Source organism: Myotis brandtii, unplaced genomic scaffold (genome assembly GCF_000412655.1).
Source record: "Myotis brandtii unplaced genomic scaffold, ASM41265v1 scaffold208, whole genome shotgun sequence".
NCBI classification, from domain to species: domain Eukaryota; kingdom Metazoa; phylum Chordata; class Mammalia; order Chiroptera; family Vespertilionidae; genus Myotis; species Myotis brandtii.
This window is the reverse complement of record NW_005357764.1, coordinates 2,306,014-2,316,643: the sequence shown is the minus strand read 5'-3', so window position 1 is coordinate 2,316,643 and position 10,630 is coordinate 2,306,014. Positions and strand designations below refer to the sequence as shown.

At 55.9% G+C, this 10,630-nt stretch overlaps 2 protein-coding genes across 2 annotated transcripts in view; one reads left to right on the top strand and one right to left on the bottom strand.

Annotated features, from left to right (window-relative positions):
* SNCB (synuclein, beta) overlaps positions 1–3,837 on the bottom strand; it is a 39,791-nt gene extending 35,954 nt beyond the window's left edge. Inside the window, exon 1 of the mRNA XM_005865508.2 lies at positions 3,833–3,837. The gene's annotated coding sequence lies outside the window, so the exon portion shown is untranslated. The remainder of the gene's footprint in view (positions 1–3,832) is intronic.
* TSPAN17 (tetraspanin 17) overlaps positions 1–6,086 on the top strand; it is a 9,275-nt gene extending 3,189 nt beyond the window's left edge. Inside the window, exons 3-9 of the mRNA XM_014539168.1 lie at positions 712–762; positions 852–998; positions 1,799–1,969; positions 3,761–3,886; positions 4,649–4,696; positions 5,283–5,399; positions 5,494–6,086. Coding sequence (XP_014394654.1) covers positions 712–762; positions 852–998; positions 1,799–1,969; positions 3,761–3,886; positions 4,649–4,696; positions 5,283–5,399; positions 5,494–5,559 — 726 coding nt within the window. The 3' untranslated portion in view covers positions 5,560–6,086. The remainder of the gene's footprint in view (positions 1–711; positions 763–851; positions 999–1,798; positions 1,970–3,760; positions 3,887–4,648; positions 4,697–5,282; positions 5,400–5,493) is intronic.
* Positions 6,087–10,630: the final 4,544 nt, after the last annotated feature.

Sequence of the window (10,630 nt, the reverse complement as noted above, 5' to 3'; positions counted from 1 at the left end):
CTCATGACTCTGGGCTTGGGCTGGAGGTGATGGATGGTCAGGGATCTGCTCAGGGTCAGGCAGCGGCCCTGACATCCAGGTCTCTTCCCAGCAAGGAATTGAGGCAGGACGGCTGGTGGCGTTTAGAAGGCCCAGGCAGAGCTGTGGCCACCTGTTTTCCAGGATACAGCCGCTGGCCCGGGCTGGGGCCCCTCAGCTGGGTCCTGCTCTGCATCAGGATTCCTGGTCGTGCAGGGGCTTTGGTTTTGAGCTCTGAGAATAGAGCCTGGCAGGAAATGGCCTCTGGCTGACAGAGGTTGAAATGGTGCGATGGTGGTGGGCTGGTGGTCACAGAGTTGCACGGCAGCCAGAGGGCTAGAGTTGGGAGGGGCAGAGGCCAAGAGCCCTGAAGCCCAGCATGGGCTGGGGCAGGAGCAGAGGCTCAGGACACTGCTGCTGATCGCCCCCCTGTTCCAGTTCTGAGTTCCAGGAAGGGGCCCTGCTGTCCTTTCTAAGGCTAGGCGTGTTTAATCTTCCAGGCTGTGTGCTGGGGGGGAAGAAACACTAAGATGTGTTCTTGGGAAGATGTAAAGGATCCTGGATCCCATTTACAGCCCTTTGCCCTCTTCCTTTCTCACCCCTTGGAGACCCTGAGTGCTGGGGGAAGAGGCTCTGTTGCGGGGAGCAGGATGCTGGTGCCCAGCTCTCAGCTCTTGGCTTCTGCTCTTGCAGGTGCTGGGAGCCCTGTTCCTGGCCATCGGCCTCTGGGCCTGGGGTGAGAAGGTGAGGAGGTGGGGTAGGGCGTGGGGCTGCTGCAGGTCAAAATGATGGGAGGATCAGCACCCCAACTTGTCTCTGCTCCCCCGACACAGGGCGTTCTCTCCAACATCTCGGCGCTGACAGATCTGGGAGGCCTTGACCCCGTGTGGCTGTTTGTAGTGGTTGGAGGCATCATGTCGGTGCTGGGTTTCGCTGGCTGCATCGGGGCCCTCCGGGAGAACACCTTCCTGCTCAAGTTTGTGAGTGCGCCCCCCCCAGACCCACTGGGGACCCCAACTTTCTCCCACCCACTTCTTACATATATTTTTGTGCTTAATAATGGGTAGTTTTATTACGTTATAATAATAGATTCGTATTATCTATCCATATATAGGATCCTTTCTGTTGAAAATGACTGAAAACGAGTGGCCCGAGCATAAAAGGGTATTTATTGGTTCACTAAGAGCAGCCCAGGGGTGTGCTGGCTGCTGGCACGTTGGGGTCCAGGGACCACCACAGTGTCGCTTGGCCTGGCCTCTGTTTCTTGGCTCTGTTCTCCTCGGTTAGCTCCATTCCCCATGGGGTTGAAGGATGCCCAGGATTTGTGGGTCCCGGCCTCACGCTGCCCGCGCTGCCATCGGTGGAACTCCGACTCCTACTGGAGGCGGAGGCTCTTCTCAACTATTCTGTCAAGTCCTTTAATTGCATCTCCGTGATTCTGATTGGCTGTGTGGACCAATCCCGGGGAGGTAGCCCTCTGATTGGTGAGCTGTTGGCACATGCGCAGTCCTCTAGCTGGGAATGGGGAAAAGTGATGGCTGCAGCCCAGCCACAGAAACTGAAGGTTTGTGGGAAGGGTGGTTCCTCAAAAACAAAACAAAACAAAACAGGTGATTACCGGGGAAGCGGAATGGATGGGTCAGTAAGGCCAGCACTGTCTTCACATCATAAAGCAACACGAACAGGATGGAAGGTGGGGACTCTGGGCTGTGTTGGATCCCGTGGCACCCACCAGGCCCTGCGTCTCCGACCCCCACCATCTGTATGTGCCCACCCCCAGTTCTCAGTGTTCCTTGGCCTCATCTTCTTCCTGGAGCTCGCGACAGGGATCCTGGTCTTCGTCTTCAAGGACTGGATACGAGACCAGCTCAACCTCTTCATCAACAACAACGTCAAGGCCTATCGGGACGACATTGACCTCCAGAACCTCATTGACTTTGCTCAGGAATATGTGAGTCCAGCGTCCAGCTCGGGCCCGCCACCTGCAGGAGGCACCTGCTGGGCAGATGAGTGGGAGCAAGTTCCCTGTGTGCTGGGACCACCCCCGCGCCCTGTGCGTCCCCCTGTGCCTGGTCCTGCAGGGAAACAGGGTTGGAGAATAGAGGCCAGAGGCTCCAAACTGGCAGCTCCTAGGCTAGGCTTACACCACGCTTACAGTAGGGATAAAAATATAGATTCCCCTTCTAGGAAACCCTGGGCCCGCAGTATCGGCTGGGGCTCATTGTTGCTCCCCTTGGCTGATACAGGGGCTCTCTATTTGCCACTGTCCCTGACACTCTGTATTTTATTATGCCTGTCGGTCCTCTTCTCTCATTTGTATTACTTATTTGGCCTCTGACCATATTAGAGTTTGAGACTCTATACAGAAGCCCTGCCCTCAAGCTTGTACACCTACCCCTGTGAAGACGTAGTGAGTGAACAGTTCACGAAATCCTAGACACCTCACACCTACAAGTTCTCGCCCGCTCACAGTGATACCCAGCCACACCCACTTACACAGTCATCCTCGTTCGGTGCTGTCCACATAGTCTGCTCTGGGATGCAGAGATGAACCGGAGCTGGTGTCTGCCTTGAGGTGCTCTCAACCCAGGGCTAGGCAGACAGGTAGCCAGGCGGTTAGGGTGTGGTTTGTTTGTTCATTCAGCATGGAATTATCATGTGCCAGGCCCTGGGCTGGTGCTGGGGATTCTGGGGTGAAAAAAGTGGGGACCTGTCCTCGTGGGGATGGCAATCTGGGTGGAGAGATGGAGGATGAATAAGCAAAGCAAAGCAAACAAACAAATGTGTGTGTGTGTGTGTGTGTGTGTGTGTGTGTGTGTGTGTAAAATTATAAATTGTGGTAAGGGTTGAAATGGGGAAGGGTGGAGGGGAAGGCCTCTGGGGGGTGACATTGGAGGAAGAGAGGGGCCAGGGATGTGAGGAGAGGCGAGTGTTCCCCAGCAGGAGCAGAAGGAGAGGGGGCAGGCGGAGGCCAGGCTGTGCCCACACTTGCCATTGACTCACCTAGGGAGGCAGCCCACGATGTTCTGGGCAGGGGAGAAGGGGCTCTGGTGCTGGCAACAGCATTTATGAAGTGCAACAGGAGGGTTAGGAGTGGCAGGGTTGCCCTCCTGCCCTTGTAGAGAGGAAGATCTCTGGGCGAGTATGGGGAGACTGGCATAGATGTATTTAGTGGAGCCTCTCCCCACAGGGCTTGGCCCAGCACCCATTCTCGGGGTGTCCTGCAGGAAGTCTCAGTTCTTGGGCCAACATCCTTGCCCCATCCCTTCCTGTTTTTTTTTTTTTTTCTAAATCCTTACTCACCTGAGGACAGGGAGAGAGAGAGAGAGAGAGAGAGAGAAACATCCATCTATTGGTTGATCTATTGGTTGCTTTCCATATGTGTCCCGACTGGAGATTGAACCGAAACGCAGGTATGTGCCCTAAACAGGAAATGAACCAGCAACCTTTTGATGCAAAGGACGACGCTCAACCAATGGAGCCATTCGGCCGTGCTCCCTTCCTTTTTCAGCCTCTCTTGGGTTAGGGGGACAGGCTCCCACTATTTCCTGCTCCCACCAACGTGAGCAGGAGCCTGGAGCTGCTCTGATGACCCTGGGCCCTGGCCTGTCTGCTGGGAGGGCGTGGGGAGGTGCCTCTACACTCCTTCCCAGCCTCGCCCTGTCTCTCTACAGCCTTGGTCTGCTCCCAAACAGGGTGGATCTGGCTTACCTGGGTCTTTCCCCCTCCGCTCCCCCTCTAGTGGTCTTGCTGCGGAGCCCGAGGGCCCAACGACTGGAACCTCAATATCTATTTCAACTGCACTGACTTGAACCCGAGCCGGGAGCGCTGCGGGGTGCCCTTCTCCTGCTGCGTTAGGGACCCTGCGGTGAGTGGGCCCTGATGAGGGGCAGGGCGGCGGGCATTGCTGAGTGCAGGCCCAGCCTGGGAAAAACCCACACAGGGCTAGCTCGGCCCCACCCTGGGGGCTGTGGCTGTAGGGAGGAGGTCATTTTATATGAGCCACCCCTTCCAGGCTGGGGACTCTGTGTCCGTGGCCAGCACCGAGCCCTGCTGGAGTGGGGGCTGTGCCTCTTCAGCAAAACCTGTCTCTGATCATAGTGAGATGGCAGTTGCAGGCCCTTGGGCACGGCCTGCCCCATCGAGCTCCAGGCACCCTGTGCTTCCAGTTGAATGCAGCCCAGGTTGTCTGGGGAGCGGGGGCTGGGTCACTCCCTCAGTCATGGGTGTGTCAGGGCCCCCTAGGCTGCAGCCAGCCACCATACCCCTGGGCCACCATACTGGGGTGGCAGGGATGGGGGTTCTGATCCCTTTAAGGCTATCTTCAGAGCAGAAACTTCTCACAGGGACATCTCTGTAGTCACAGTTCACCTGGGACACTGAGGGCCAGGATTCTTCCCATTCTTGTCAAACACGAGCAGGCAGGGTTCCTAAGCAGGAGAGAGCCCAACCTGGCAGGTGCAGCTGTGCGTCCTGGCGTCGGGCAGAGGCACACGGGCCTCAGCGAGCCTCTGGATGCGGCCGAATCCATGTCCATCTGCTTCCCCTGGAAGCAAGAACCGTTGCAGTGCTGGGTGCCATGGGCCTGGGGGCCCCCTCACAGGTGGCTCATTGGCCTCTTTCTCCTCAGGAAGATGTTCTCAACACCCAGTGTGGCTACGATATCCGGCTCAAACTGGTGAGACGGGCTGGGACCGGGCTGGGGCACGGGGATGGGAAGGGGCACCCATAAGCTCCTCTGAAGGGCCTCAGGGATCTGAGGGGAGGGGCACTGAGTCCTAAGAACCATCCAGGCCTTGGTGCTGCCAAACATGGGAGCAGTAGACCTGTGGGCACGGGCACAGGCGCATTTGCTCATTCCAACTCTGAGCGCCCACTGGTGCCGAGTTTTGCCCTGGACACGGGACGCATGCTCCTGAGACAGATGGAGTCCGGCTCTCACGGAGCTCCCACTGCAGGGGAGGGAGAGACAGGAAGCTCACTGATGCAGAAATGTGAATAGTAATGTGACAATTTCAGCTAAGAGCTTGGAAGAAAATAAAATAAGGTGATGGGAGTGGGGCTGGGCAGTCAGAACATGCCTCTCAGAAGAGTGGGTGTCTGTGCTGAGACCCCGATGATGAGAAGGAGCCAGCCACGCCAAGGCCTGTGGCAGAGCTCCAGGGGGCAGGCACGGAGGCCTGAGGCCCTGGGCGGGGTGGGGGTGGGGTGGGATGAGATGAAGCGTGGGGGCGCGGACTGAGCCCACACCTGTGTGCCCCCAGGAGCTGGAGCAGCAGGGCTCCATCCACACGAAAGGCTGTGTGGGCCAGTTTGAGAAGTGGCTGCAGGACAACCTGATCATCGTGGCCGGCGTCTTCGTGGGCATCGCCCTCCTGCAGGTACTATGGAGGCTTCTCATCCTGCCCCACTCCTTTACCCCGGGCCCCCCACCCTGCCGACGGCCTGTCCCTCACCCACTCTCCCTCTGAACAGATCTTTGGCATCTGCCTGGCCCAGAACCTCGTGAGTGACATCAAGGCAGTGAAGGCCAACTGGTGAGGCTGCCACGTTGGCCACGCCACCCGCCTGGCCTACCCAGGGACCTGCCACTGCGCCGTGATGGGCACAGCTGCAGGGGGCATTTCTGCTTGGACCTGAGCCCCACGTGGGGCTCGTGTGTGGGCGTGCTGTGTGCCCACAGAGAAGCCGCATGACTCTGCCCGTTCTGGACTTGTGTGCATGGAGGGTGTGTGTGTCAGTGTGGGTGTGCACAGGGAGCCGCTGCCTCTGTGTTGTTGCGTGGCAGGCTCCCCGGGGGACGAGGAAGGGCGCAGGCTGGGACACTCCTCTCTGCATGGTGGTGCGGGGCGGGCGCTGGGGCCTGCTGTTGCCTGGGATACGGCCCCACGCAGCTCCAGAGCTCTCTTCTCTATTGGCTGTGACCTTGACCCTTCCGGGATCCCACTTGAGCCTCAAGGTCTCAGACTCTAAAGTGAGTCCAAGAATTTTCTCTCCCTTGCTTGCCTCTCAGGATCAAACATGATGATGGCTGCAAACTACTTAAATAAACAAAACCTTGAAAACCACTGGCTTACGCCCACCATCTGGTTCTGTCAGCTGCAGAGCCCTGGCCCGGACCCACCCTGCCCTGTTTTCTCCGACGTGGGTCATGCATACACTTGAGCTGAACTTTAAAACTTGGTATCGTTCACATAAAAGTGTATTTCACTGACCCCCGGCTTCTCAGGAAGAAGGCCATCTGGCTGCAGCAACTCTCTAGTGGCAATGTCTCTTGGGGCAACACTCCCCATTCTCTGAGGCCCTGCCTGGCCCATTCTGCTTGATCGGCTCTGCCCTGCGGACCCTGTAGGCTGGGAGTTGCCTTCCCTCCTCTGTAGGGGCACCCCTGCCAGCACTGCTGTGGCCAAGCCTGGAGGGAAGCGCAGGGATGTGAAGAACGGAGGCTGGACTCTGCCTTGAAGAGGCCAGGGAAGGGGGGCTGACCCGGCCGGGGACTGAAATGGTTGCCAGTGGGCCCAGGAAGGATGTTGAGGGGTGGATGGAGGTCAGGAAGGTTTTGGGAAGGAAGTCGCCGGAAGCCCAGAGCTGGGGGTGGGGAGCCTAGTTGGGGGACTCCTGGGCACACAATCTGGAATGAAGTTCAAAATCTTCCTGGTGGCCTGTAGAGCTGCCTTATGGCCACCAGAGGGCGCCCCAGTACAGCATTCTCTGCATCTGGCTTTTCTCTGGCAACCTCACCAAGTACAGCCAAGTGCCTGGTGAGTCCTCCCCGCTTACTAGTGCTCCGGGGGTTCAGGGAACTGGGAAACTTCAAAAGGAGCGAACTGGGGAAGTCTGGCTGTTCTCAGCTCCGCCTCTTATCAGCCCCATGAAGGGGTGGGTGTGGAGTGACTGCCATACCCCTCCCTGGCTGCCTGCTCTTTGTGGCTGGTTCCCAGATCTCACACGCAGCTGTCCCGAGGGCCGGGTAGGTCATACTATAGGCGAATGAAGTGAGGCCTTTGAGTGGCGAGGCCTTTGCTGTGCTGCTCTGACTTTCCCATTGTTACTGAAGACGGGACACAGAGAAACATCGCTTTGTGACAAGGGAAATACATACAGGGGTGGGCAAAAGCAGGTTTACAGTTGTGCGTGCGAAAGTTTATTTTTGTATTATTTATTAATTGTATTATTTTCCATAAGAACAACTTTAAACCTACTTCTGCCCACATCTGTATTTGTACAATCAAGGTGATGATGGCAACTGGCCTGAGAGACAATAGGGTGTGGTGGGGCCTATGGCAAAGCAGATCCCCGTCTCAAGTTGGAGGCTGTCATGAAGTTGCAGCTAATTGCTATAAAGTGAGAAAGCAGGTCTAGTGTTAGTAATCTGGAGAAGCCAGAAGTCCAGATTTTTATGAAAAATATTTTGGGTTTTAAGTTCTTGGCAACTAATGAAAAAAAATTAACCTGTGAGCTAAACTGCAGGTGTGGGGCCAGCTTTGGCCCCTGTGCCCTGCCATTCAGGGGTGCTGGGAGTCGCTGCCAAGTGAGCAGGGGTGGGCGTGCACCCGGCATCGTGTCCTGGGTCCCTGACAGGCGCCGGTTGCAGGCGGTTGGTGGACGCTACAATAAATTCACTCACAGTCTTGTGCGTTTGTCTTGTGTCTTTCATTTCAAACGCTTTCACTTTCAATCCCCTCCCAAACCTCACCACCCCTGTGTGAGGTGGAGATGCTCTTCCTGATGAAGCCAGCGCAGAGAGGGGAGGGAGCTGCCAGCACAGCTGGAGGAGGCACTCGGCGCCGACCCTTGTCACTGGAGTTTTGCCCCGTCTCGTCCTGCCTGTCTGACATCGCAGGAGGAAGCCTGCACACTCAGTGCCCACCAGTAACGCGCAGTAGGTGTCATTCCCCAAGCATGATCGAACCTCCACTAAGTGCTGGGGATGTAGGGGAAGAAGACCAGGGTCCTGGGCAAGGGAGCATTTGTGTTAATAACAATGCATGGCCCTCGCTGGCTTGGCTCAGTGGATAGAGCGTCAGCCTGCAGACTAAAGGGTCCCAGGTTCAACTCTGTCAGGGGCACGTGCCCAGATTGCGGGCTCGATCCCTAGTAGGGGGCGTGCAGGAGGCAGCCGACCAGTGATTCCCTCTCATCATTGATGTTTCTATCTCTCCCTTTTCCTTCCTCTCTGAAATCAATAAAAATATATTTAAAAAATAATATATGCATGAAAAGTAAGAGGGATGGGCTAGACCAGTGATGGCGAACCTTTTGAGCTCGGCGTGTCAGCATTTTGAAAAACCCTAACTTAACTCTGGTGCCGTGTCACATATAGAAATTTTTTGATATTTGCAACCATAGTAAAACAAAGATTTATATTTTTGATATTTATTTTATATATTTAAATGCCATTTCACAAAGAAAAATCAACCAAAAAAATGAGTTCGCGTGTCACCTCTGACACACGTGTCATAGGTTCGCCATCACTGGGCTAGGCAGTGACAGCTGGGGTGTCTGGAGAAGGGGCCCCTTTGAAGGGGTGGCTGGAGGAGAGGGTGCCATCTCTGGGAAGCACCAGAAGAACAGTGTTCCAGGTTTCAGTGTCAGCTGCCCAGGAGGCCCTGAAGCCGGAGTGGGCTCAGCACGAGGAAGCTGGGGTGCTGGAGAGGTGGGAGTGGGTGAGGGACAGAGGGCACAGGCAGGGAGATGGTGGAAACAGGCTATATTTGGAAATGGGACTGGTGAAATGGGCAAAGACTGGTAGGAGTGAGCATGACCCTGGCTGGGGACCCAGAGTTCTCCAAAGATCAGTCCTGCCACAGGACACCCACCCACTCATCCATTCAACCACCCACCCACTCAGGTGGGCTCCAGCCGACGGAGAAGGTCGCACTGGCCCTTGCCTTCCCGGCTCACAGTCTCTTGGCAGAGGCAGACGAGCAGCTGCTAGTGGTGCAACGTGTACGTGGTGACGAGCACGTGATCACTGCTAGGTGGCGTATCACGCTGGTTAGAGACAAATTCCTGCCCCCACGGTAGAACTTAGAGCAGGTCTTTCCCTCGCACCGAGGAGTGCTAACTCAGGCGGGACCTTCCCAGATGTGTAGAAAACAAGGGAGCGTGTGAGGCTGCCCCCTGCCCATCCTGCCATGCGGACCAAGGTGACCTTCCCACCCTCCGTCAGGGCGGGGTGCACACCGGAGGTGACAGGTGGCCATCGTCTGGCAGCCTGGGGGTGCCCCAGGAGCCCGGGTCTGCCTAGCCTGACCAGAGGAGGGGCTTCCAGCTGGGCGGGAAGGCATCTGTGACCCTGGCTGCCTCAGAGGGAGGGCCAGAGGGGAACCAGAAGGAACAGAGAGAGCTCGGGCTGACGAGCCTTGGATCTGCTGATGGCCTAGGGAGGTCGGGCCAAGGCCCCCTCCCAGAGGAAAGCCAGCGAGGCTAAGGCAGCGCATGCCTTAGGGGAGCCACTCCCGGTGACCACCAGAGGGCACAAAAGCTCAGCCCACGCAGCTGCGGGATCCCAGGGCAGGCAGGGGCTGCGAGTGCCGAGTTCAGTGAGGGGAGCCTCTGTGACTAAGGCCATACCACCTTTTCAGTGACCTGGTGGTCCATCCTATTGCCAAATCCAGGCCTTGCCACCCTCTGCATTGTCCACTCCAGGGACAAACAACACTGCCCCCACTTTCCCCGCCTCTCCCAGGGCTCAGGAAGACATGAGCCCACCTTCGGGCCCTCGTAGGTGGTGGTGTCTGCCAGACAGAGTGGGGCTCATTTTCCCTAGGAGGCTGAAGCAACATGCTCCACCACCTACACTTCCATTCACTCCTTCAGCCAGACGTACTGAGCACCTACTATGTGCCAGACACTGCTGTCGGCACTTGGGATCCATAAGAGAATAAAAGAAGACCCACCGCATGGTGCTCACAGTCCGGACTGGGGTCAGCAGCCTTTGTCTGCAAAGGACAAAGAGTAAATATTTTAGGCTTTTGGGCCACTCAGCTCTGCCTTTACAGCAGAAAGCCACTCTCAAGACAAATGGGCGTGGCAATGTTACAATAAAATTCTCTGGACACTAAAATTAGAATGCCATATAATTTTCATGTGTCACAAAATATTACACCTCTTGATTTTCAATGGTTAAAAACACAAAACCGCCCTGACCAGTGGCTCAATGGTTAGAGCATTGGCCAGGGCACCTAAGGGTCACAGTTTTAATCCCTGGCCCTGGTCGGGGATCGTGCGAGAGGCAACCAACGGATGTGTCTCTCTGACGTTGATGTTTCTCCCCCACTCCCTCCCTTCCACTCTCTCTAAAAAATCAATGGAAAAAATATCCTTGGGGGTGGATTAACCACAACAACAGAAAACAAAAATAAAAACAAAAAACAAAACCAAACACAAAACCATCCTTAGCCCTTGAGCTATATAAAAACAGGTAGTGGGCTGGATTCACCTCTCGGTCTGGGGTTGCCGGCCCCCAACCTAGGAAGGGAGACAACACCAGTGAATCTTTTTTTTTTTAGAGTTTAGTAAGCTTCTTCTAATGGCAAAGACCTGCAAATGCTTTTAGCTGGTGAACTTTATCACTTACAAGATTTTTTTTACTTTATTGATTAAGGTA